Here is a 26,562-nt window from a genome sequence, read left to right as displayed (position 1 = left end):
GTTGAAAGAGAGGGAGCATATTAGTTAGATTACTTTAAAACCTGTCCAATCCGGCATCGCTTGGGACTGGAAAGTGGTGCCGGATTAGAGAGTTACTGTAAAACATTGAATACTGACCTAAAGGTAAAATGACAAAACTATCTGAACACTAAACAACTGTGTTACTGTACATACACAGTATAATAAACACAGTAATGCTTCAGCAAACTCTTCACCTGTTATTATCACAAGCCTGTTTAACCCATTCCCATAGAAAGACCTTCACGTGCTCGTACTGTACCTGCATGAGGATTCAGGTGCATCTTGCTGCATTCAGGGTCTCTCACTGTTGGCTCTTTTGAGTTAGTGGCATACATGATGTTACAATTTACTAATAATTTGAAGGTATCTGGTTTTAAAACTTCATAATTATTTCTACATAGTATTAGAAATGTAAGGGTTGCCTCCCGTGTGTACGATTTATTGATTTTAAGGCATCAAAATATGGAAATTGCACGTTTCTTTTCAAGAGTATGTCAACATCATTTTAAAAGGTTTACAAAACTTGAAAATGTCGCTGAATTTGTCGCTCAAAATTGTTTTAAAAAAAATCTAGTTTTGTCTGCTTCCGTTTTGTAGCCAAAACTTTTACAGAACATTGCTACGTTTTTAAAGATGGTTTCAGTAGGGTCTTGAGTTTCAATGTTTGAATGCCGTTTGACCTTTGTCGTACCGTAAAATCTTCCAAGGTTAGCTGAAAGATATTCTATTTAAAAGAATAGAAATAAATAGAATATCTATGGTTAGCTGTACATGAGGCAATGCAGTGAAAACAAGCATCCATATTTAAACGAGGTATTCTCAACGCAGTAATAAGCTTTTTTTTTTTTTTTTTTTTGGTATTTCCTTGACAGGCAGCCTTCTGCACGGCAGCTTAGAAGTAACAAGTTATTACAAGAAGCTGAGAAACCAGCAATACAGCTGTTGTGTTTCTGTTTGTTTCTGTTTGCACTTTTTGTAACATGAAACACTTTGTGCAGTTGTTGTGCACAGTGTGTGTTTCTGTAGGTTGTGTACGCATGTTTGCTTTGTATTTGTACTGTATAGACTACGTGCAACTACTGTTAAAATATAAACTACTAAAAGTACTCGCCTTCACAGCACCATACATTTTCAGTCTTGGCTACTTTGCTCTGCTCCCACCCCTGTTTAGACCTTTTATTTAGCATCATGTAATCAAATGAAATTACAGCATCATTATATTGCAAAAGTCTGCCAGTATTTCATGTTATGTCACATTATATAGTGTTGTGTTTTTTTTATTTTTTATTTATTATTATTATTTATATATATATTTTTTTATTATTATTATTATTTCTTTTAATGGTCTCAATCCTAAAATGTCTAGGTGATGCTAAGCTTTTGTCTGTAGTGTAGGTTCCTGATACATTTACAGTCTGTGTAACTGTATAAAATAAACTGCTTGTGTTTCTGTCTGTATACTGGAGTCCTGTAACCCACTGTGTTGGGATTCAGTTATAGGAATTGTTGGAAAACATGGAACAAGTATTGAATAGCAGTTTGCTACGCATGAGGAATGACGGCTGTATTCATGTTATTTTTCTGAAAAGTGATTTAACATTGGATAGAAAAAACTGTTAGTTCCAAAAATGCAAGCACTGCTGTGATAGATGAAAGCTGCAATATGGTAGAGAAGTTACTCTGAAGTTGTAACAACTGAAAAAGATTCTTTTGTGTCAAAGCAAATGGCTGGCCAGCAGCACACGGCTGTACAAACAAGTCCTTTGATCTCCAGCCCTGACATGAAAGAAGCTTGCCCTTCGGGAGTCCACTGGGGTATAAAACTAGTTAACAGGTTTTTGCTTAGAAAATACAGCTGGTTTATGACGGGGTCATAAAGCTAGTTTTCAAGGGGGACCGAAGAGCCAAAAAGAGATAATGAAACTGGGATCAAAGTGTCTTAGGCAAATCGGAGAGATAGGAACAAGGAAGATGACAAAAACCAGATGTATGGACCTTTGTGACACCAGGGTCTGAAGAAAGCACTGAGTTCAGAGATCTTCACACTAGATCACACACACACACACACACACACACACATAATGATAATGAGTTGTACCTTTTCTATTGGTTAAGTGTCAGAGAAAGAGGAGGAGAGAGACAGACACCTATGCAGAAGGGTATTTAATGTCATGCAACAATTGTAAGAACGAGTATTCTGTGTCCTGTACCTGGGACCAGGCTCCCTGCATATTTCAATAAACCTAACAACTGACTGAAGAAAAGGACTCTGTGCAGTTTCTTGAATCTACCTACTCATCATCCTTTTTTTTAAGTTACATCAGGAATTATAAATAGAGAGAATTGAATTAACAAAACACATAAACCCTGCATGTGTAATGTAATGCTATGGCATGGGGCTGCACATTTCTAATGCACCGTGATGTATATCTGTACAACAATAAACAAGATGATTCCAAACAGAGAGAGGGAGGGAGCCGTTCCAGTCTCCAAGCACATCATTGACAGCTGATGCGGATTACACTGCAGTTCAGTGTATGCATCTGTACAGACCCCAAGATTTGTAAAAACTCATTATTATTATTATTATTATTATTATTTATTTCTTAGCAGACGCCCTTATCCAGGGCGACTTACAGTCGTCAACAATTACATTTCAAGAATCACAGTGCAAGTAATAATACAATTAAGAGCAAGACAAATACAATGATGAATACAATGACTTTGGTTTAAGCAAGTACAAGTGTGACAAAATACAATTCAATAATACAGCAGATAACAGTGTCAGTGATAGTTACATCAGGATATAATTAAATACAAAATACTACAGATTAAACACTTGGCAGATTGCAGTAAAATAGGGGGCAGATAAGAGCAAGTAATGCGCATTTAAGGAAGGATGATATGTGTCCCAGGGGAAAAACAGGAGTTCTACAGGTTCTTTCTGAAGAGGTGTGTCTTGAGGAGGCGCCGGAATGTGGTCAGGGACTGGGCAGTCCTGGCATCTGTAGGAAAGAGATTCCACCACTGCGGGGCGAGGGTGGAGAAGGAGCGGGCTCTGGAGGCAGGGGAGCGTAGAGGAGGTAGAGCCAGTCTTCTAGTGCAGGCGGAGCGGAGAGGTTGAGTGGGGGTGTAGGGAGAGATGAGGGTCTGGAGGTAGCTGGGTGCAGTCTGCTCAAGGCATCTGTAGGCTAGTACAAGAGTCTTGAACTGGATGCGAGCGGTGATCGGGAGCCAGTGGAGTGAGCGGAGGAGTGGAGTAGCATGGGAGAAGCGAGGCAGAGAGAACACCAGGCGGGCAGCGGAGTTCTGGATGAGCTGGAGCGGACGGGTGGCGGACGCAGGGAGGCCAGCCAGGAGGGAGTTGCAGTAGTCTAGGCAGGAGAGTACCAAGGCCTGGACCAGGAGCTAGATGGCACAGTTGGTGAGGAAGGGTCGGATTCTTCGGATGTTGCTCAGGAAGAATCGGCAAGTGCGTGCCAGAGTGGAGATGTGCTGGGAATAAGAGAGGCAGGGGTCCAGGGTGACTCCGAGGTTCTTAGCGGAGGAAGAGGGAGAGAGTGTGGTAGATTCCAGAGGAACAGAGATAGAGAGATCAGAGGAGGGGGAGGAGTAGGGAAAGAAAAGGAGGTCATAAAATACCATGATGAGAGAGATATAATTGTAATCTAATGCTGATATAATTGTAATCTGGGTTTGTCAGGGGCAATAGATCTGAAACATTACAGGAGAACTTCAAACTCAGATTTTGATCCCAGGGATCGGTTTCACCAAAATCAGTCTTTACTGACTTTGCTTTCACACATAAAGGCTTTAAGTTTAACTTTGCATTTTTAAACTGGTGTGACCCAGAGCAAACCCCACAGATAAAATGCACATACTTTAATCCACTTCACCACCTAGCCACATGTCCTAAGCCTACAAGCAGTCCCTCTTACTTTCTTTCCTGTTCATATTTTCCAGGTTCCAGTCCAGCAGCTAAAGCGAGGGCGGGCGGTGGAGAATATCCTGACTGTGGGAAAGGTTTCACCCAGTTAGGAAACCTGAAAACACACCAGCGAATTCATACAGGAGAGAAACTGTATAGCTGCTCTGACTGTGGGAAGAGTTTCAGAGAAAGAGGAACCCTGACAAAACATCAGCGAATTCACACAGGAGAGAAACCGTATTGCTGCTCTGACTGTGGGAAGAGTTTCAGAGTTTTAGGAAAACTGAAAACACACCAGCGAATTCATACAGGAGAGAAACTGTATCGCTGCTCTGACTGTGGGAAGAGTTTCAGAGAAAGAGGAACCCTGACAAAACATCAGCGAATTCACACAGGAGAGAAACCGTATTGCTGCTCTGACTGTGGGAAGAGTTTCATTCAGTCAGTTCATCTGAAAACACACCAGCGAATTCACACAGGAGAGAAACCGTATTGCTGCTCTGACTGTGGGAAGAGTTTCATTCAGTCAGATCATCTGACAACACACCAGAGAATTCACACAGGAGAGAAACCGTATTGCTGCTCTCACTGGGGGAAGAGTTTCAGTCAGCCAAGAGCCTTGAATAAACACCTGCGAATTCACACTAGAGAGAAACCATATATCTGCTCTGACTGTGGGAAGAGTTTCAGCCACACAGAATCCCTGAAAACACACCAGCGAATTCATACAGGAGAGAAACCGTATTGCTGCTCTGACTGTGGGAAGAGTTTCAGTCAGTCAGGATACATGAAAACACACCAGCGAATTCACACTGGAGAGAAACCATATCTCTGCTCTGACTGTGGGAAGAGTTTCAGTCACACAGTATCCCTGAAAGCACACCAGCGAATTCATACAGGAGAGAAACCATATTGCTGCTCTGACTGTGGAAAGAGTTTCCGTTTTAAAACCAATCTTCATACACACCAACGAATTCACACAGGAGAGAAACCGTATCACTGCTCTGACTGTGGGAAGAGTTTCCGTACTAAAAATGACCTTCGAGTACACCAACGAACTCATACAGGAGAGAAACCGTATTGGTGCTCTGACTGTGGCAAGCACTTCCGTCAGGCAGGAGCTCTGAAATCACACCAGAGACGAAGCCCATGTTCATTCAGAACGAAACCTTAACCTTTCATTATGAGTCCCTGTGTAATTTACTGTTTTGTGTATCGCTCTAAGAGCTTGATTTTTAAATGTTCAAAATGCATTTCAGCTCTCTTGCACTCTGATTGTGTCAGAAAGTGGGCGGAGACGCGGACACGTCACAAGAGGCTTCTCTGCTGTCAGTTTAACTCAGGCTGTCAATGCAGTCAGTGCCTGGGAGCAGGAATATGCAGAAAGGAAACTATTCTGCACCTCATCTGATGGACGAGTCAGGAGAAATTGATAACTCAGTGTGGGGAATGAGTTTCAGGGTTTAGCATTTAAACTGCATAGACTTGAAAATAAATACATTGATGGGAACGAGTATCCCGACCCCGGTATGTAGCATCCCAGAGACAAGACTGCACCGTCCTTACTGGACAACCGCCTGGAGGGTTTGTCTTGTACATTTTGTCACGTTTCTAGAACAAATGAATCACATCAATGATTGAATATTTTGCAATGTGCATTGTCCATGCTTTTATTTTACACTGCTTTTGTAAACTGCACCATGTAATACAAGTGTAGCACGCATGTGCACGGGTCATAGGTACAGAAACTCAGACAGGTTTTATACCAACTCTTTCTTGCTCTTTTGCAGTGTTGGACCATAAGAGTAGTTAAAGGGCTCCTCTGTGGTATGATTGTGTGGCACCTGCAGATGTACAAGGGAGTGGAGAAATGTGTAGCATTGTAGAGCTTACCAGGAATAGGCCCCGGTAGCCATGGCGACTTGAGGTGAAATGGCCTGATCACCATAGTAACACCAATATGTATTGGGGGAGAACGCCTCTCCCGAATTCCTGAGCTTTGGAGGCCCTGAATAAACAAGATCGGGTTGCACCTGGACTCCAAGGTGAGAGGTTGAAGATGAATAATCCTTTGTGCTAGGGTTAGGTTTTCAGTAAGAAGAGAGAGCTACGGGTAACAGCCTTACAAGAGCTCTTCACAATATTCAACAGGGACACCCCATAGTTTGATCAACATTATAAGAAACTTAAATAAATCAAAAGGCCATAAAGAGAAACTCGACCAACTGGGTTGCAATCGAAGAAAGGAAAAGTCAACAAATGTTGAACCAATAATGAATGAACTGATTCAGCCTGCTGCCACTGGTCAAATTTACAGCAAGAGTTTTCCAATCCACTGAGCGAGTCTGGGTTGTGTGACCAGGAATACAAGCAAATCCTACAGGAAATCAGCCTCTGACGCTGGAACATTGAACCACAAACAACAACTTCATTCTAACCTGCATCGACTACAAGACAAAGATTGAGTATCCCAGCTCAACTAAAGAGTGCAGAGATTGACAGAATCTATATGTGGGAATGTAATACATGTAGAATTGAGTATCCCAGCTCAACTAAAGAGTGCAGAGATTGACAGAATCTATATGTGGGAATGTAATACAGGTAGAATTGCAGAATATTGATTTATAAAGTATAACAGGCTGTGGCTGTAAGTTGCTGGACAAGAGAAACGGGTCAGTGTAATATCTGATGGAACAATCTGACATTATGAGATGTGTAAATATTTGAAGCGATCTGGTTAATTGTGTAACAGGTGCAGGAATGAATACAGGATGGATAGTAACACATGTAACGGTGTTCAGTTTAAGGGCCGTGGATTCTAACTGAAAGATATATAAATAAACAACAGATTGCTAAAGCATGAATTACGATTTCGTAATATCCTATTTGAATTTACTGAGTTTATATTTCTTTCCTGGCTCTTATACTGTATATTCAAACAATTCTACTTGCATATCTTATTCATGCTATTTTGCTTATTGACACAAGAACATTATTGTTGTTATTATTATTATTATTATTATTATTATTATTATTATAGAATGACAAATATAGATGATTGAGCGAATGGTTGCTTTTACTAATCATTGATATTTTCCATTGCATCTGAAATAGTACCTGAATATTATCCATTGCTTAACTTCACGTTGTGATTATTGTGATACACGTGTTCTTTCTTCCTTTTGTAGCGTATCACTGAACTCACTTTGATAAAATGGATCATCTATAGAACAGTGTCGTGGTGTTATTGTTCCACTGGGTTTCATTTTCTGGATCTTGAGCTAATTTGGAAATAATTGATGGAATCAGCATGGGGGGTCTGTAGATTACAGAGCACAGGATAATATACAATGCAGTGTGGTAATGGAATCAGCATGGGGGGTCTGTAGATTACAGAGCACAGGATAATATACAATGCAGTGTGGTAATGGAATCAGCATGGGGGGTCTGTAGATTACAGAGCACAGGATAATATACAATGCAGTGTGGTAATGGAATCAGCAAGGGGGGTCTGTAGATTACAGAGCACAGGATAATATACAATGCAGTGTGGTAATGGGAATAAGCATCGGGGCTGGGTATAGATTTTGCAAGGGATTTATTTACCATTCGTACACATAAATACATACCGATGCAACACATGCTTTCACACACAAACATTCTGCAACATCCACATTATGAGGAGTCAGTGCCACGCTTACTACTAGATCTGCATTCGGTATTGCTTACTGTAAATAATTTTTTAATACAAGTTCATTTAACACAGATGCAAATTATTTTGGAGCCTTCACAGGGAAGAAATGTAAATAAAATAAAACATCCTAGTTCAAACAGCTGAGTGTAAAGGATTGTGGGAAATGTATTCACTTGCATCCACATTAGCATCTCTGTTCTGTATTTTAGTGTCGTTTGGGGACTTCAGTTCCCATGATGCATTTCGAGTTGCCATGCTGCTCACACAAATACGTGCGCTCCTTGATGACAAGTGGAGGTGCTGAAAGCGATGGAAAATGCAGCACCGTACAAGAAAAAGAAAGATGCTGCTGCAGATTTCAACATTCCCACAAGCACTTTGAAAACCGTTCTGAAATAACGGGATACAATAATACAGGCCTGTGAACAGCAAACTGGATGCAAGTCGTCAGCGTTTCTGATTTGCTCAATACCTGATGCTGAGGACGCCTTGCTTCTGTGCTTTAAAAATGCCTGTGATCAGAATGTGCCTGAATCTGGGAGCACTATGAGACACACCCTGAGGAATGAGCACAGCAGCTGGGACATGCACATTTCAACTGCAGTTCATTTGCCATGTATACTTCTTAAAAGTTCACTTACAACCGTATTTTCAATAAAATGCACAGTACTTTTACATTTATAATACTTTTCACTGTACTGTAATTGAAATTTGATTTCAGTGTTACTGTAACTTCAGTACAAACTGACAGTATGCATTCGGAACAGACTTGTGATAATCAGAATTACTGAAGATTATTATTATTCATCAGAATAGAATGATACCAGTCTGTGTCAGGCATACCGCAAGCTTGCAACAAAGAAGGTAATTCATCTTGGTAACCCGTGCTTGTTTATAGTACCAGGCGGAGGGTGAAGTTTGGGGGTTTGGAATCCAAGGTTTATATAATGAGTGATCTATTACACATAAGAAATATCTCTAGGAACAAATGAGGGAGGCCATAGCATAGGACCATGGAATGCCATACGTCTGAGAAGATGCTTACAAAAGAGTCTTCTATCAATGATGGATGACCTTGATAGAGAAGCAGGTGGTTCAGAACTTACCTGAACAGGATTTTTGTAAGAAAAAAACACAGAGAGGTCATGTTTTTAAAGCACTGAATGGCTACAATGAGACTGTTATAGTTTGACTATGTTTCTGATAGACTGGATTTAAGTGAGAATGCTTGGATATATAGTTGCCTGCATTGAAGTTTGCTATGAGCCTTCTACCAGCACCTATCCAATATGTTTTAGTTAATCATTAAACCACATCTCTACATGTAATAAAGCCAATCAAATAAGGAAAATGTCTTTTGATGTTAAAAGGGATATATACAGTATGTGCATATATATTTTGACCCAAGGATTGGGAATAATTACACCAAAGTAGGTGTTACATTTTAAACACATCTTTCTATGTATTCTTCATATACTTGTACTGTATTCACATGCATGCTGTGTTTAGGAACTCTCTGGTACCAAGAAAGAATAACATCAGTTCAAAAGTTCACCTTGCATATTTTGGAGATGTAGGAGAGATGGACTAGGGGATGATGGCTAATTCATTTTATGGAGGGAGTTGCCGGGTGTTTTAAGAATGTTGTTGACTTGAGAGACAGGAGCTGTGGCCATCTTTAGTTTTATGCATGTGTAGCCTTAGGGCAAAACATGTTGTAATCATAAATGTATTGAAGTATTAATGCTAACACCTGTTAAGGCACTGGACTGCCCAGGTTGCCTGTCAGCTGGGATTCTACGTAGTCTGTAACTACTCAATCCATTTTTTAGGAGTTAATAAACCGAAGGGGTACTAATACTACTCTGATTCATTAAAACTTTAAATCGAATGAGTCTGTGTGAATTTCTGGATTATTAAAATTCATCTGGATACGTTGCAAGCCCAGTGCACGAACGATCCACTTACAGGAGTCAGAAACATCTCTATGTCCTCCTGAACGTCGCCCCTGAGTGTAATAGTGTGCTCAGATATATATATATATATATATATATATATATATATATATATATATATATATATATATACAGATGTGCTCAAATTTGTTGGTACCCCTCCACAAAAAACAAAGAATGCACAATTTTCTCTGAAATAACTTGAAACTGACAAAAGTTATTGGCATCCACCATTGTTTATTCCATATTTAATAGAAATCAGACTTTGCTTTTGATTTTTTATTCAACATAATATTGTAAATAATAAAACAAATGAAAATGGCATGGACAAAAATGATGGGACCGCTAACCTAATATTTTGTTGCACAACCTTTAGAGGCAATCACTGCAATCAAACGTTTTCTGTAGCTCTCAATGAGACTTCTGCACCTGTTAACAGGTAGTTTGGCCCACTCTTCCTGAGCAAACTGCTCCAGCTGTCTCAGGTTTGATGGGTGCCTTCTCCAGACTGCAAGTTTCAGCTCTTTCCATAGATGTTTGATAGGATTCAGATCAGGACTCATAGAAGGCCACTTCAGAATAGTCCAATGTTTTGTTCTTATCCATTCTTGGGTGCTTTTAGCTGTGTGTTTTGGGTCATTATCCTGTTGGAGGACCCATGACCTGCGACTGAGACAGAGCTTTCTGACACTGGGCAGTACGTTTCGCTCCAGAATGCCTTGATAGTCTGTGCCAGGCGCAGCAAAGCAGCCCCAAAACATAACCGAGCCTCCTCCATGTTTCACTGTAGGTATGGTGTTCTTTTCTTTGAAAGCTTCATTTTTTCATCTGTGAACATAGAGCTGATGTGACTTGCCAAAAAGCTCCAGTTTTGACTCATCTGTCCAAAGGACATTCTCCCAGAAGGATTGTGGCTTGTCAATATGCATTTTAGCAAATTCCAGTCTGTCTTTTTTATGTTTTTCTTTCAAAAGTGGAGTCCTCCTGGGTCTTCTTCCATGGAGCCCACTTTCGCTCAAAAAGCGACGGATGGTGCGATCAGAAACTGACATACCTTCACCTTGGAGTTCAGCTTGTATCTCTTTGGCAGTTATCCTTGGTTCTTTTTCTGCCATTCACACTATCCTTCTGTTCAATCTGGGGTCGATTTTCCTCTTGCGCCCGCACCCAGGGAGGTTGGCTACAGTTCCATGGACCTTAAACTTCTTAATAATATTTGCAACTGTTGTCACAGGAACATCAAGCTGCTTGGAGATGGTCTTGTAGCCTTTACCTTTACCATGCTTGTCTATTATTTTCTTTCTGATCTCCTCAGACAACTCTCTCCTTTGCTTTCTCTGGTCCATGTTCAGTGTGGTGCACGCAATGATACCAAACAGCACAGTGACTGCTTTTCTCCATTTAAATAGGCTGAATGACTGATTACAAGATTGGAGACATGTGTGATACTAATTAAAGAAACTAATTAGTTTGAAATATCACTATAATCCAATTATTTATTATCTTTTCTAAGGGGTACCAACAAATGTGTCCAGGCCATTTTAGAATATCTTTGTAGAATGAGCAATAATTAATCTCTTTTCACAGCTTCTTTGCTTTATTCTATGACATACCAAAGGCATGCAAGTATACATGATAAAATAGCTTTTAATTTCATCACTTTTCAGGAGGAATGAAGCATTATTTCAATGAGCTGTAAGGGTACCAACAAATTTGAGCACGTCTGTATATATAAAGAGTACGTGCGAACCTGACAATTTACTGTATACATTTACACTTACCTGCAAGAGTGATAGAATGACACAAGTTAATTGTATTGTAGGTTTCCAGGGTAAACAAAAGGGAGCCAGACAAGTGCAGCAAGATCTCATTCAAAATTTTATTCACACGAGGTCAGGACAGCACAACACAACCCACAGCACTGGCACTGCACCAGGATATCTGCGCCACTTGCTTCATGTCTACTCTCCTGTTCGTACTCTCCGGTCTTCCAACTCTGGTAATATTCAAACTCCTAAAACTAAGCTTCAGTCCCTGGGAGACAGAGCCTTCTGCAGTGCTGCTCCACATCTCTGGAATGCACTGCCAAGCTTTATAAGAGACTCCGAGACTGTTGAGATTTTTAAAACTCATCTCAAAACACTGGCCTTCAAGGATCTATGTTATTTTTTCCATTTTGCATTGGGTGTGGAAAAGCGCTCTATAAATTAAATGTATTATTATTATTATTATTATTATTATTATTATTAATAGCAACCTCACCTGAGTCTTGGTTTTGGGGATTGCCGCCTCGACCAAAGCCCTGATTTTGGTGACAACGGGTTTCCACCCTTCCATTCCCCATTAAGAATCCCAAATATTGTGTCTCTGTTTTGGGGAAAAACGCATTTTCCCAAGTTAGCGCACCCAAACAGCATGGTTATGAAATTAACCCTTAGCGGTCCATTTATTCAGCGCGTCTCAGGCGCGTCAGGTCCAATTTATTTTCACACGCGCAGTTTATTTTAAACCGCTGTTTAAAAGTATTTTTTTCACAGTAAAACAGGTTTAAAAGGCACTGCATAGCAACAGGACACTCAGTACTGCATCTCCAGCCCCGCCCCACCCCTCATTCGCTATATTTTTCAAATAAATCTAAATATTAGTACATACCGATAAATCATCTCTTGATTACTCGTTTTATCACCAAACTCCTCAATAATGCGATCCAAAATGTCTGTGATGTTCTTTGAGCGCTGGATGCAGAAGCAGCTGTCTTGTTTGTGTATGTCAGTGTTATCTATGTGATGCCGGGGCTATCAGTATTCATGAGATACACCCCTTTTTCTGGCTTCTCTCGGCTCCTATTGGTCTCACTCGGCCATTGAATCATTTTCTTCGCTTTTTCTGGAGAAAAAACGACTAGAGACCTGTTTTTTTGATGATGTTGGACCGGGTCCGACAATGGACCGCAAAGGGTTAAACAGCGTTCTGATGTTGAAAATGCATTTTTCTCTCTAGAATTGCTGGTTAAGGGGATCTGCCAGTATCCCTTTGTCAGGTCCAGAGTAGAGATAAACTTCACTGTTCCCAGTCTGTCGAGAAGATCGTCGACCCGAGGCATGGGGAAGGCATCGAACTGGGCAATAGCGTTTACCTTACAGAAATCAGCGCAGAACCGGTTGGTGCCGTCCTTTTTGGCCACTCACAATTGACCTGCACCACTCCGTCCTGGAATGCTCAATCACCCCAAGTTCGAGCATGTCCCATACCTCTTTGCGAACGCTAGAACGCCACTTCATCGACTTTCTGGGATCCGGTAAGGTCTCTCTCGTACTGTGACCCCTGAGTGTGAGACAATGTCATATTCAACAAGGTTAGTTCTACTGGGCAAGTGTGGCAAAGTGGTTAGTAAGGGGAACAGGTGTAGCGGTGATGCGGTGCAGGAGTGACAGGCAGACAACGATAATCCAGTGGAAAAACTTTATTTTATTTTAATTCCTGGTCTATTGACCATAAATAATAAGCCCCGGCAATACACAACGATGTGTAGAGCGCGGGGATGAAAACACAGGTTTACAGTCCGGGCAAAAGAAAACAAAAACACGTTCACCCGTCTCGGGTGCGTGCAGTCGTGCTGGTGGTGAGTGAATACACTTTTTATTCGGTGACAGTTTGTGAGGTGGTGATCCGGCTTGTGCTGGCCCAAGGCGACAGCTCTGGATGTGCTTTAGCTGTCTGGTGGTTTCAAAAAACACAGACAGTTATTGTACAGTGAGAAACAAACACAAACACACACACACGCAACTCTCTATAGAGTAATACAGTTTTATTACTAACGTCCTTCTCGGTCCTTGGCTTAACCCAAACGAAGGAAAAGAACAGCGTTACCCTGGCCCCTATATGTAATCCCGCATGATATCTAAGTAAACGGTTGCAGCTGCCTTATTACTTACAGCTGCCCCTCGTTTACCTGTCAAATCAATACGGTCTTACAACAGAGTCTCGCTTCCTTCCAGGCTGACCCACTTCCCGGTCCTGGAAACGAACTGTCAGGCCAGCCCTTCCAGATACTTCTCCTCCCGTTCTTTAGCGCCCTCACAGGTCGGGAGGAAGATTTATCACCAGAACTCATTGTATTTCTGTCACAGCAATTCAGAAAAAACATGGTTAAACTCCTCAATAAACTTACACAGCTCCTGTTGCTGATCTGGAACCATCGAAATGACTTTAGTGCTAGGGGTCTTTAGACAGGGGCCTAGATCATCCTTTACTTTGTCTGGGACTATAAATAAGGCCTCCCTTGCCTGCCAAGGCTTTAATCAGTTTACATGATAATTTCACGTTCATAACAGCGATCAGGCTGTCTAATTTCATAATTCACTTTTCCTATAGCCCGAATCACTTCATATGGCCCCTGCCATTTAGCACATAATTTCAATTCTGAGGAGGGAAGCAGCAGCATTACCTTGTCTCCTGGTCGAAAGGTTTGAATTAATTCATTTTTATTGTAATGCTGCTGCTGAGCCGATTTGAGGTTGTCCTGGACCAAACGACCGACCAAATCCAGGCGATCTCTTACTAGGAGCACATGCTGCACTACATTTTTGGACGAGCCTTTGTGCTCCTCCCACCCCTCAACAGATCGAGGATGCTGCGAGGCTGTCGGCCGTACAAGAGCTTGAAAGAGGAGAACCCTGTCGAACTCTGCAGAACCTCTCTCACTTCAAAAAGGAGGTAGAGAAGGAGCGATGCCCAATGATTTTGCTCCTGATTCACAAACCGTCTCAGCATCGCCTTCAAGGTCTGATTGAAACGTTCCACCAAACCATCCATCTGTAGATGATAAACAGACGTACTGATGGGACGTATTTTTAATATTTTACTACCTCTGGGTATCATGTTGCATAACCGATCACCACTAATTGATAATGATGTGTGGAAATACTTGTGCCTCAGCGCCGTCAACATCCTTACCTTCACTAGACCGGACCTGCCCCCAAGCATGCACTAGTGACGGGACGTTGTGTTGTCCCCACACTATGTCCGCACTTGAGTGCAATATGTCTGGTATATTGAGAGGGGCTGGAGTAGCTTCTGTCCTGGATAGCCCAGTAACCTCGCCCTCTCGGTCACACTGCGTTCCGACCCCATTAGACTGGCGTTTGTTACCATCCGAGCATCCTCCCCTCAAACCCCAGCCTTGTCTCATTGATGCTCCCTCCCATTTTTCGGTTCTTCTCTCTATTTGTTTTTCTAGGATGTAAGACAGAAGAAAACATTTCAGCTTGAAAAGGGAACACATCATCAATTCATTCCCTTTTTCCTTTTTCTTCTACGTTTACATGTGTGGCTGAGACTGCCATTATTTGCATTATTTCTTTAAATTTTCGTCTCAGCCCAGAGTAACTGGGTGTGTTGGCTTTCCGCCACCCCTACTACCAGGTGACGTTTTATCGGTCCTACCGATAAGTACACTTTTAGTGTGGGGTATGCCGACATGTCTCCATGGATACAGAAGATGGCCACCTAACCTTGTGACCGCCACGACACACTGCCCAAGAGAGCTGTCCGAATTAAGGTCTGTTCACACCCTGTGTCCACTAATGTGTGGGTTTTCACATTCCCTAAAATCACATCAACCATACAAGGTCCCTCCCGACAATTTTCCCCTCGCTTACCTATGTCTGGTGCCCAATTACACGCCGCCAAGTCACACTCATTGCAGCGGGGCATGACCTGGCCAGGTGCCCTGGTTGGATGCACCTCAAACAAGTAGGGGGACAGAGGGAACAGTGGCTAAGTATTGTGTGCACACTCTGCTAATTCAGGATGGGCTTGGCTCCCACTCCCCAGCTCTGCTGACAGGCTCTCCCAAGATGCGACCACCAAGTTGTGGGCACGGTCGTGGTGCTGTCAGCTGCTTCTGCGGGGGTTGGACCCTGCCCCGATGTCTGTGGTGTAGTGTCCTCCGTGCTGCAACCGTCTGTCAGGGTGAGAGGTGCGGTGGATCTCTGGCATCTCCCACTGGCTGGATGAGCCCTGTCATTTAGCGTCGGCGTGCCGTGCTCCCTCCAACTCCGCTGTCCTGCCTGGCCGAGTTCCACCGCTGTCCTGTTCGGATGGGTCCTGTCGTTCTGCCTCTAGCACCGCGCTCCCGCCAGCTCCACTGTCCTGTTCGGATGGGTCCTGTCGTTCTGCCTCGGGCACCGCGCTCCCGCCAGCTCCACTGTCCTGTTCGGATGGCTCCTGTCGTTCTGCCTCGGGCACCGTGCTCCCTCCGACTCCACTGTCCTGTTTGGATGGGTTCTGTTGTTCTGCCTCGGGCACCGTGCTCCCTCCGACTCCACTGTCCTGTTTGGATGGGTTCTGTTGTTCTGCCTCGGGCACCGTGCTCCCTCCAGCTCCGCTGTCCTGTTCGGATGGGTTCTGTTGTTCTGCCTCGGGCACCGTGCTCCCTCCGACTCCACTGTCCTGTTTGGATGGGTTCTGTTGTTCTGCCTCGGGCACCGTGCTCCCTCCAGCTCCGCTGTCCTGTTCGGATGGGTCCTGTCGTGCTCCCTCCGACTCCACTGTCCTGTTTGGATGGGTTCTGTTGTTCTGCCTCGGGCACCGTGCTCCCTCCAGCTCCGCTGTCCTGTTCGGATGGGTCCTGTCGTGCTCCCTCCGACTCCGCTGTCCTGTTCGGATGGGTCCTGTCGTTCTGCCTCGGGCGCCGCGCTCCAGTTCTAAATCCAGTCAGTTGACCCGTTCTCACTACCACTCTCTGGAGACGCTCTGTTCACTCGACCCCCGGACACTGTTCAGCACCTGCTGGAATCACTGCTCTCACTCACAGCTCCAGACCCCCAGACACTGTGCAGCGCCCGTCGGATTCCACTACTCTCTCTAGTTGCATACCGGCTTCGGTAGGTCTCCCCCTGGCTCCCTCTCTGTATCCCCAACGCTTTCATTCTGTCCCACTTCTGACACCAATGTAGCATTCCGGGGTAAACAAAAGGAAGCCAGACGAGCGCAGTAAGATCTCATTCAAGATTTTATTCACACGAGGTGAGCACAACACAACACAGCCCACAGCAGAGTGCAAGCTGCCCCTTTATACCCCAAAACCCCAAAACACATGTAACATTTAGACATACCAAGACACGTTGGACAACATTCACATGCACACTGGGACGCGACTAGATCACTCTCCCCCCCACTCCACCGGTGCACTCGCTCACATGCACAGGCACTCAGGACATTGACACAACACAGAACAGCGACACAAAACCAAATAACACATAACACACAGTCCATATCTCTACAGTATCAACCTGTGTGACCTACATGGTGCCTAGATCAGGGGTGGCCAACCCTGGTCCTGGAGAACAACAATCCAGCAGGTTTTATAGGTAACACTTAATCATCAATTTCTAAAGACTTCATTTTGACTATAAGCAGTATTTTTTTCAATTAAATAATTGAGAGATCATCAGTTTTTTAAAATATTTATTTTTAAATGTGATTACTACTGTGTTTTTGTAATAAAGTTACTGACACTTGTTTTGGTTTAACATCAGATTTGTCAAGTTATAAATAGTGCATGTTTCCTTTTCTAATGCAATCGTCACTTTAAAAAATACCATAATCAGCTTAAAAAATATATTACTCATCACACATGTGATGGTCATACAAATCCATAGTTGAAAAAAATCCATTTGCTCTGAGCTCGACACGCTGCTGTTAGGAAGCTATCTCGGCGTGCAGGTGGTTCAATAGAAAGCATCACGTGACGCTCTGGGGCGTCACCACAGAAAGCCAATTCTTACATTCATGCATAACATGATAATTTATATAAAGTAATCGCCCATAGTTTGTTATATCAGTACAGCAAAATACCACATTATATTTTAATTGAACCGTTCTGGAAAGCTGCTGCTGCTGCTGCTGCTGCTGCTGCTGCGCTCTCTCTCTCTCTCTCTCTCTCTCTCTCTCGCTCTCTCTCTCTCTCTCTCTCTCTCGCTCTCTCTCGCTCTCTCTCTCTCTCTCTCAATTTCAATTCAATTTCAATTCAAAGTGCTTTATTGGCATGACTTATTTTCCACAGTGTTGCCAAAGCAAATACATACATATTATGAACAGATGCATCTATATACAAACAAGGAACAATGGTAACAAAATAATAATAAATAAAATAGAAGATAAATAATAATAATACAGAAATTGAAATATTGAAATAATAATATTGAAACTATTAAATTGTGCCGTCACTGCGTGCCCCTCAGGTTGTGGCAGGTGGCTACATATTTGGCAGCCAGTGGAGCTGTGTGTCCCTCCCCTAGGAGGACAGCAAGGTTCTCTGTCTGCCATTTGTCTGAAAAGAGGATATTTTTCTTGTATTTTAATGAAGAATGATTCTCTGATATGGCTGTATTTTATACAGTGTAGGAGAAAGTGCATCTCAGTTTCCTCGGGTGTGTGAACTATGCATCAGCTGCAGAGTCACTTACATTTATGTCTCACCCGAAAGACGGAGCACAAGGAGGTTAAGTGACTTGCTCAGGGTCACAAAATGAGTCAGTGGCTGAGGTGGGATTTGAACCGGGGACCTCCTGGTTACAAGCCCTTTCCTTTAACCACTGGACCACACAGCCTCCTATTAAAATGAACTTTAAAGGCCAACAGTATCATTTGTTCAGATGAGCGTTTCCTTGTTTTCTGAGCTAAAATTATTTGCACAGCCCGGGTAAGCACAGTACATGGAGTACCACGTTTTAACATGTACAACAAAATAACACGGCCTGGGACTTTTTTAACATAACATTTACTGTTATACAGGCTTTTCAGCACGATAGGCTTTTTACAGTATATAGCGAATATTAATGGGCTTTTCCACATGGATAGACATTCTGTAATAACACAGGGATGTGGCAAAAACAATGCTGAAGCAACCTTATATAACATTTGTTATTTTGCACAGTTTAAGCTGTGTCTGAATGAACCACTCGCAGCGAGTCCAGCCTTTGATATGGAGACACCACGCACACACTTAACTTGAGCTTACATTAAACTATAATGTGGGCACATTTTAAGGTCTTTATTGTAAAAAGGTCTTCACAGAATTAAAAAAATGACTTAATATAGTTAGTAAACTTCTTTAGTAACAAAACTAATCTTGTTGGATATGCTTTTAGTACTCGCATACACACACATGCGTACACGCACACACACACACGTGTGGAAGGCCATCCGGGTCAGAAACACACTATTTAGTGCATCTTCAAATATTTAGTACATGCAGAGGCACTGGCCCCTCCAATAATCATCTCCAAAATATTGATTTCTGCCCTTTCTGTCACTGACACTCACACACTAAACGTATTTCATCATAAAGTGTAGTTATGGTCGTGTGTACTTGGTTTGCACATGTCCCCCCCCCCAATAAGAAATAAGTAATAATAATAATAATAACGTGTAGTTAAGGACTGGCACGTGTGTCCCTTTAATGTTTGAGTCCAGCTGTAGTAGTACGATTAGTGGATAAACCGCACATTTTAAAAATGATGCTATTTTATGCTAAACTGAAAACTGTTAATATACTAAAGGGAAAGCACTTGTGAAGCTGAATCTAGAGCTTCAATGCAGAGTTCCTGAAATGCAGTGTGATTTATTCGTACACCACATTGAGCCTGTTTTAACGCTCGGGAATCGGACAATGCAATGTCTTTGTCAGAACTCATGAAGCTCTGTAAAGAACACGACCTGGACTCCTGTATCCTGATGTATTCCACCTGCAGGTGCTTTGGGCCGCGCTACCTGTTACAGCTGCAACTGCAGAAAGATGTGTCAGTGATAAAAAACTCCAGAGCGTATGGAGTTTCATTGAAATGGCGAGTGTAATGTTATTTATTTATATAACCATATCAACACACACCACACACACACACACACACACACATTATATATATAAATTGACATCGTCGTGTTTCTTTACAAACACAAAAATAAATACAAAAACAAACATTTTAACAAAAACACTTGCTCACAGAGTGAAATCAAACAGTTAAAACAAAACAAAGTCACGAACACTAAAATAAACAAAACAGACCCTGGGTCAGTCTGGGCAGTTTCCTTCACTGTTTCTGCACAAGGTTTTTAGACAATAACAAAACATCGAATTTTTTTAAAATACAAAACAAAACACAAGGCTGCGCCGTCATATTTATACATTCTATTAATAATACAGTCATATTTATACATTCTATTAATAATAGTCATATTTATACATTCTATTAATAATACAGTCATATTTATACATTCTATTAATAATACAGTCATATTTGTACATTCTATTAATAATACAAAGCCTCTATACAAGCAGGGCTTTGCCCTGCCCCCGCTAATAGTGTGCAGGGCTCTCTCCTGCTGCCCTGCTGCAGGCTCTCTTACAACCGTATTGTCAATAAAATGCACAGTACTACTGAATTTATAATACTTTTCATTGTACTGTCAATGAAATTTGATTTCAGTGTTACTGTAGCTTCAGTAGAAACTCAGTGTGCATTTGGCATTATTTTATTACTGTAACGTCAAGCTTGGCAAATGTCTGTGATATTCTTTGAGCGCTGGATGAGGAAGCAGGTATCTTGTTTGTTTATGTCCGTGTTATGTCTGTGGTGAAGGGACTATCTATCTGACTATCTGTACAGTTCTGCCTCCTTATTTTTTTTTTTTCGGCTGCTATCGGTCTCACTCAGCCATTGAAAGCTTTTCTCTGCTTTTTCCTGAGAAAAAATGACTAGAGACCTGTGCTTGACGTCTTTTTGATGATGTCGGACCGGAAACGGAAAATTGTAATGTCAGACCTGGTCCAACATAGGGCCGCAAAGGGTTAAACTTTTTCAACAGATAAAATCCTATGATATTATAAATTTATTAAAAGAAATTCTGTGTTCCTTCAATAGTAAAGCCACTCCTGCTATAATGCCAGATTGCATTTGTCCCTTGAATGCCCTTCATAACAGTGTATTTAAATTGATACATGATTATTTTTTCAGCAGCTACTAAACAGAATCCCGTGTGCTGCCATGGACAGTGTGAAGATTAAAGAGGAGTTCCCTGAACTTGAACCTGTCCCCATTAGAGTGGAGTTCTCTGGGCTGGCTTCCCTCCCCATTAAACAGGAGCTCTGTGAGATGCAATGTGAGAGCAGTCAGCCAGAGGTCTCTGACATTAAAGCTGAGCACAATGAATTGGAGATCCCCCAGATGGAAGAATCCCTTCCTGTGAAACAAGAAGAGGTGCTGGAAACTGTCCGTATTAAACAGGAGCCCCCTGAAGTAGAGTTTGAGCACATGGAACCAGTGAAGGAAGAATCCGAGGACTTCAAACCAAACATCCCTGAGCTGGAGCCTGTACGCCTGCGGGAGTGTAGCGTGGTGCTGGAGAGAATCTGCGTGAGAGAGCAAGGCGCTGGAGAGGAAGGCTCTCCCAACGGGCGCTCCCATTCAGAATGCAGTCTAGCAGGTGAGTGACTCCCAGTAGCTGTGACATTGCCATTCTAGATTGCGTGAAATCCACAGTGTGGTTGAGAGGGAGGGAGCATATGGGTTAGATTACTTTAAAACCTGTCCAATCTGGCATCGCTTGGGACTGGAAAGTGGTGCCGGATTAGAGAGTTACTGTAAAACATTGAATACTGACCTAAAGGTAAAATGACTAAACTATTTGAACATTAAATAGCTGTGTTACTGTACACACACAGTGTAATAAACACAGTAATGCTTCAGCAAACTCTTCACCTGTTATTATCACAAGCCTGTTTAACCCATTCCCATAGAAAGACCTTCACGTGCTCGTACTGTACCTGCATGAGGATTCAGGTGCTTTCTGCTGCATTCAGGGTCTCTCAGAGTTAACTCTCTTGAGTTAGTGGCAAACATGATGTTACAGTTTACTAATAATTTGAAGGTATCTGGTTTTAAAACTTCATAATTATTTCTACATAGTATTAGAAATGTAAGGGTTGCCTCCCGTGTGTACGATTTATTGATTTAAAGGCAGCAAAATATGGAAATTGCACGTTTCTTTTCAAGAGTATGTCAACATCATTTTAAAAGGTTTACAAAACTTGAAAATGTCGCTGAATTTGTCGCTCAAAATTGTTTTAAAAAAAATCTATTTTTGTCTGCTTCCGTTTTGCAGCCAAAACTTTTACAGAACATTGCTACGTTTTTAAAGATGGTTTCAGTAGGGTCTTGAGTTTCAATGTTTGAATGCAGTTTGACCTTTGTCGTACCGCAAAATCTTTCAAGGTTAGCTCAAAGATATTCTATTTTAAAGAATAGAAATAAATAGAATATCTGTGGTTAGCTGTACCTGAGAGAATGCAGTGAAAACAAGCATCCATATTTAAACGAGGTATTCTCAACGCAGTAATAAGCTTTTTTTTTTTTTTTTTTTTTTTTGGTATTTCCTTGACAGGCAGCCTTCTGCACGGCAGCTTAGAAGTAACAAGTTATTACAAGAAGCTGAGAAACCAGCAATACAGCTGCTGTGTTTCTGTTTGTTTCTGTTTGCACTTTTTGTAACATGAAACACTTTGTGCAGTTGTTGTGCACAGTGTGTGTTTCTGTAGGTTGTGTACGCATGTTTGCTTTGTATTTGTACTGTATAGACTACGTGCAACTACTGTTAAAATATAAACTACTAAAAGTACTCGCCTTCACAGCACCATACATTTTCAGTCTTGGCTACTTTGCTCTGCTCCCACCCCTGTTTAGACCTTTTATTTAGCATCATGTAATCAAAGAAATTACAGCATCATTATATTGCAAAAGTCTGCCAGTATTTCATGTTATGTCACATTATATAGTGTTGTGTTTTTTTTATTTTTTATTTATTATTATTATTTTTTTTTATTTTTTTTTATTATTATTATTATTTTTTTTAATGGTCTCAATCCTAAAATGTCTAGGTGATGCTAAACTTTTGTCTGTAGTGTAGGTTCCTGATGCATTTACAGTCTGTGTAACTGTATAAAATAAACTGCTTGTGTTTCTGTCTGTATACTGGAGTCCTGTAACCCACTGTGTTGGGATTCAATTATAGGAATGATAAATAGAGAGAATTGAATTAACAAAACACATAAACCCTGCATGTGTAATGTAATGCTATGGCATGGGGCTGCACATTTCTAATGCACCGTGATGTATATCTGTACAACAATAAACAAGATGATTCCAAACAGAGAGAGGGAGGGAGCCGTTCCAGTCTCCAAGCACATCATTGACAGCTGATGCGGATTACACTGCAGTTCAGTGTATGCATCTGTACAGACCCCAAGATTTGTAAAAACTCATTATTATTATTATTATTATTATTATTATTTATTTCTTAGCAGACGGCCTTATCCAGGGCTACTTACAGTCGTCAACAATTACATTTCAAGAATCACAGTGCAAGTAATAATACAATTAAGAGCAAGACAAATACAATGATGAATACAATGACTTTGGTTCAAGCAAGTACAAGTGTGACAAAATACAATTCAATAATACAGCAGATAACAGTGTCAGTGATAGTTACATCAGGATATAATTAAATACAAAATACTACAGATTAAACACTTAGCAGATTGCAGTAAAATAGGGGGCAGATAAGAGCAAGTAATGCGCATTTAAGGAAGAATGATATGTGTCCCAGGGGAAAAACAGGAGTTCTACAGGTTCTTTCTGAAGAGGTGTGTCTTGAGGAGGCGCCGGAATGTGGTCAGGGACTGGGCAGTCCTGACATCTGTAGGAAAGAGATTCCACCACTGCGGGGCGAGGGTGGAGAAGGAGCGGGCTCTGGAGGCAGGGGAGCGTAGAGGAGGTAGAGCCAGTCTTCTAGTGCAGGAGGAGCGGAGAGGTCGAGTGGGGGTGTAGGGAGAGATGAGTGTCTGGAGGTAGCTGGGTGCAGTCTGCTCAAGGCATCTGTAGGCTAGTACAAGAGTCTTGAACTGGATGCGAGCGGTGATCGGGAGCCAGTGGAGTGAGCGGAGGAGTGGAGTAGCATGGGAGAAGCGAGGCAGAGAGAACACCAGGCGGGCAGCAGAGTTCTGGATGAGCTGGAGCGGACGGGTGGCGGACGCAGGGAGGCCAGCCAGGAGGGAGTTGCAGTAGTCTAGGCAGGAGAGTACCAAGGCCTGGACCAGGAGCTAGGTGGCATAGTTGGTGAGGAAGGGTCGGATTCTTCGGATGTTGCTCAGGAAGAATCGGCAAGTGCGTGCCAGAGTGGAGATGTGCTGGGAATAAGAGAGGCAGGGGTCCTGGGTGACTCCGAGGTTCTTAGCGGAGGAAGAGGGAGAGAGTGTGGTAGATTCCAGAGGAACAGAGATAGAGAGATCAGAGGAGGGGGAGGAGTAGGGAAAGAAAAGGAGGTCATAAAATACCATGATGAGAGTTTCAGAGTTTCAGGAAAACTGAAAACACACCAGCGAATTCATACAGGAGAGAAACTGTATCGCTGCTCTGACTGTGGGAAGAGTTTCAGAGAAAGAGGAACCCTGACAAAACATCAGCGAATTCACACAGGAGAGAAACCGTATTGCTGCTCTGACTGTGGGAAGAGTTTCATTCAGTCAGATCATCTGAAAACACACCAGCGAATTCACACAGGAGAGAAACCATTTTGCTGCTCTGACTGTGGGATGAGTTTCAATCAGTCAGGAGACATGAAAAAACACCAACGAATTCACACTGGAGAGAAACCATTTTGCTGCTCTGACTGTGGGATGAGTTTCAGTTACAGAGGAGCCCTGAAAGCACACCAGCAAATTCATCTAGGATATAGCCTGTATTGCTGCTCTGACTGTGGGAAGAGTTTCAGTTTTTCAGGGTACCTGAAAACACACCAGCGAATTCACAAAGGAGAGAAACCGTATTGCTGCTCTGACTGTGGGAAGAGTTTCAGTCAGTCAGGAGCCTTGAAAAAACACCTGCGAATTCACACTAGAGAGAAGCCATATATCTGCTCTGACTGTGGGAAGAGTTTCAGCCACACAGAATCCCTGAAAACACACCAGCGAATTCATACAGGAGAGAAACCGTATTGCTGCTCTGACTGTGGGAAGAGTTTCAATCAGTCAGGAGACATGAAAACACACCAGCGAATTCATACAGGAGAGAAACCATATTGCTGCTCTGACTGTGGAAAGAGTTTCCGTTTTAAAACCAATCTTCATACACACCAACGAATTCACACAGGAGAGAAACCGTATCACTGCTCTGACTGTGGGAAGAGTTTCCGTACTAAAAATGACCTTCGAGTACACCAACGAACTCATACAGGAGAGAAACCGTATTGGTGCTCTGACTGTGGCAAGCACTTCCGTCAGGCAGGAGCTCTGAAATCACACCAGAGACGAAGCCCATGTTCATTCAGAACGAAACCTTAACCTTTCATTATGAGTCCCTGTGTAATTTACTGTTTTGTGTATCGCTCTAGAGCTTGAGATTTAATCGGCAAACTTTGAAAGAGGGGTGATTGTCGGGGCGCGTTTGGCAGGAGCTTCAGTGACCAAGACAGCTCAACTTGTTGATGTTTCACGAGCAACGGTGTCTAAGGTGATGTCGGCATGGAACTCTGAGGGAAAGACATCATCAGCAAAGGGCAAGAGTGAGCGGAAGCGCATACTCCAGGATCGTGATATCCGTGCATTAATTCAAAGAGCAAGGAAAAACAGACGAGCAACTGCAGATCAATTGACTGCATATTTCAACCTGGGAAGCGAGCAGCCAGTTTCAACAAAAACGGTCCAGCGAGAACTCCACAGAGCGGGATACCATAGTGGAACAACACCCTATTAAGTGACTTTACATTGGGGTTTCCATTTTTTTGTCTATTACCTGTATGTAACTGATTATCAACTCTCTGAGAGTTTTGGCCCCTACACTTTCAATACCTCCCTGCATTGCTTGCTGTTCCCTGTTTCATAAAGCATTGGTATTAAACTCTTGTATTGAGTGCATCATTCTGCGTTAACCCATTCCAGAGACTCATCCCCAAGTGTTTAGTTTAGGCTTAAACTTCTTCCATAAATTGTAATTGTGATATAAACAGAATTCCACTAAGGGGAAACCTTTACTGCCTCAGTCTTTTTTCTGTGTTGACCAGTCATGTCTATAATCACAGAAGGGTTGTGTCCACTGTCTCCCAATACATTTAGAATGAATTAAAAACACACAAAACAGATGCACTGACTGGCTTCTGTAATATCACAAAAAAAATACAACACAAAACAGCCAAGTATAAAAAACATCATTACATTTAGATTTGAATACAACACAAAACAGCCACATATAAAAAGCATCATTACATTTAGATTTGAATACAACAAAGAACAGCCACATATAAAAAGCATCATTGCATTTAGATTTGCTCCCCCAGTCATACAGCATGCATGTGGGGTCCCCTTCCTGGAGTGGAGATGCATGCTGTATCCAAGCTGTTTACAAAAACACCACCAAGCAATGGATGGGTATGGAGACTGAACTGCCACACCTGGGTTAGTCCAGGGTAGGCTTGAGGCACAGAGACTGAACTGCTCCCTCCCTCCATCCCTCACCCCCCTAAGAGAAATGGTGCTCCCTCCAGTCCAGGGCAGGCTTGAGGCACAGAGACTGAACTGCTCCCTCCCTCCATCCCTCACCCCCCTAAGAGAAAGGGTGCTCCCTCCAGTCCAGGGCAGGCTTGAGGCACAGAGACTGAACTGCTCCCTCCCACTAAGAAACAGAAAGAGTGCTCCTTCCTAACAAGGATACAGATTGACAGTATATGCTCACACAGCTGCTTCACTAAGGAATACAATCTTGTTATGCGACTGACTCATGTGGTAGAAAATTCACAATACAAGGTATTCTCGACAATGTTAAGAACACATACTTTAATGTAAGAACTTGTATTGTTCCACCCTGTAACTGTTTGTACTTTTCCACTCTGTATCTTATTATTGCAACAAATAG

General features: G+C 42.3%; 1 protein-coding gene and 1 pseudogene across 1 annotated transcript in view; both read left to right on the top strand.

Annotated features, from left to right (window-relative positions):
• LOC131709115 (zinc finger protein 883-like) overlaps nt 1-6,476 on the top strand; it is a 45,588-nt gene extending 39,112 nt beyond the window's left edge. Inside the window, exon 4 of the mRNA XM_059011049.1 lies at nt 3,985-6,476. Coding sequence (XP_058867032.1) covers nt 3,985-5,123 — 1,139 coding nt within the window. The 3' untranslated portion in view covers nt 5,124-6,476. The remainder of the gene's footprint in view (nt 1-3,984) is intronic.
• LOC131709132 (zinc finger protein 665-like) overlaps nt 1-26,562 on the top strand; it is a 119,554-nt pseudogene that overhangs the window by 28,514 nt on the left and 64,478 nt on the right.

Source organism: Acipenser ruthenus, chromosome 41 (genome assembly GCF_902713425.1).
Source record: "Acipenser ruthenus chromosome 41, fAciRut3.2 maternal haplotype, whole genome shotgun sequence".
In the NCBI taxonomy this organism is placed as follows: Eukaryota; Metazoa; Chordata; class Actinopteri; order Acipenseriformes; family Acipenseridae; genus Acipenser; species Acipenser ruthenus.
This window is presented reverse-complemented; position numbering and strand designations above follow the sequence as displayed.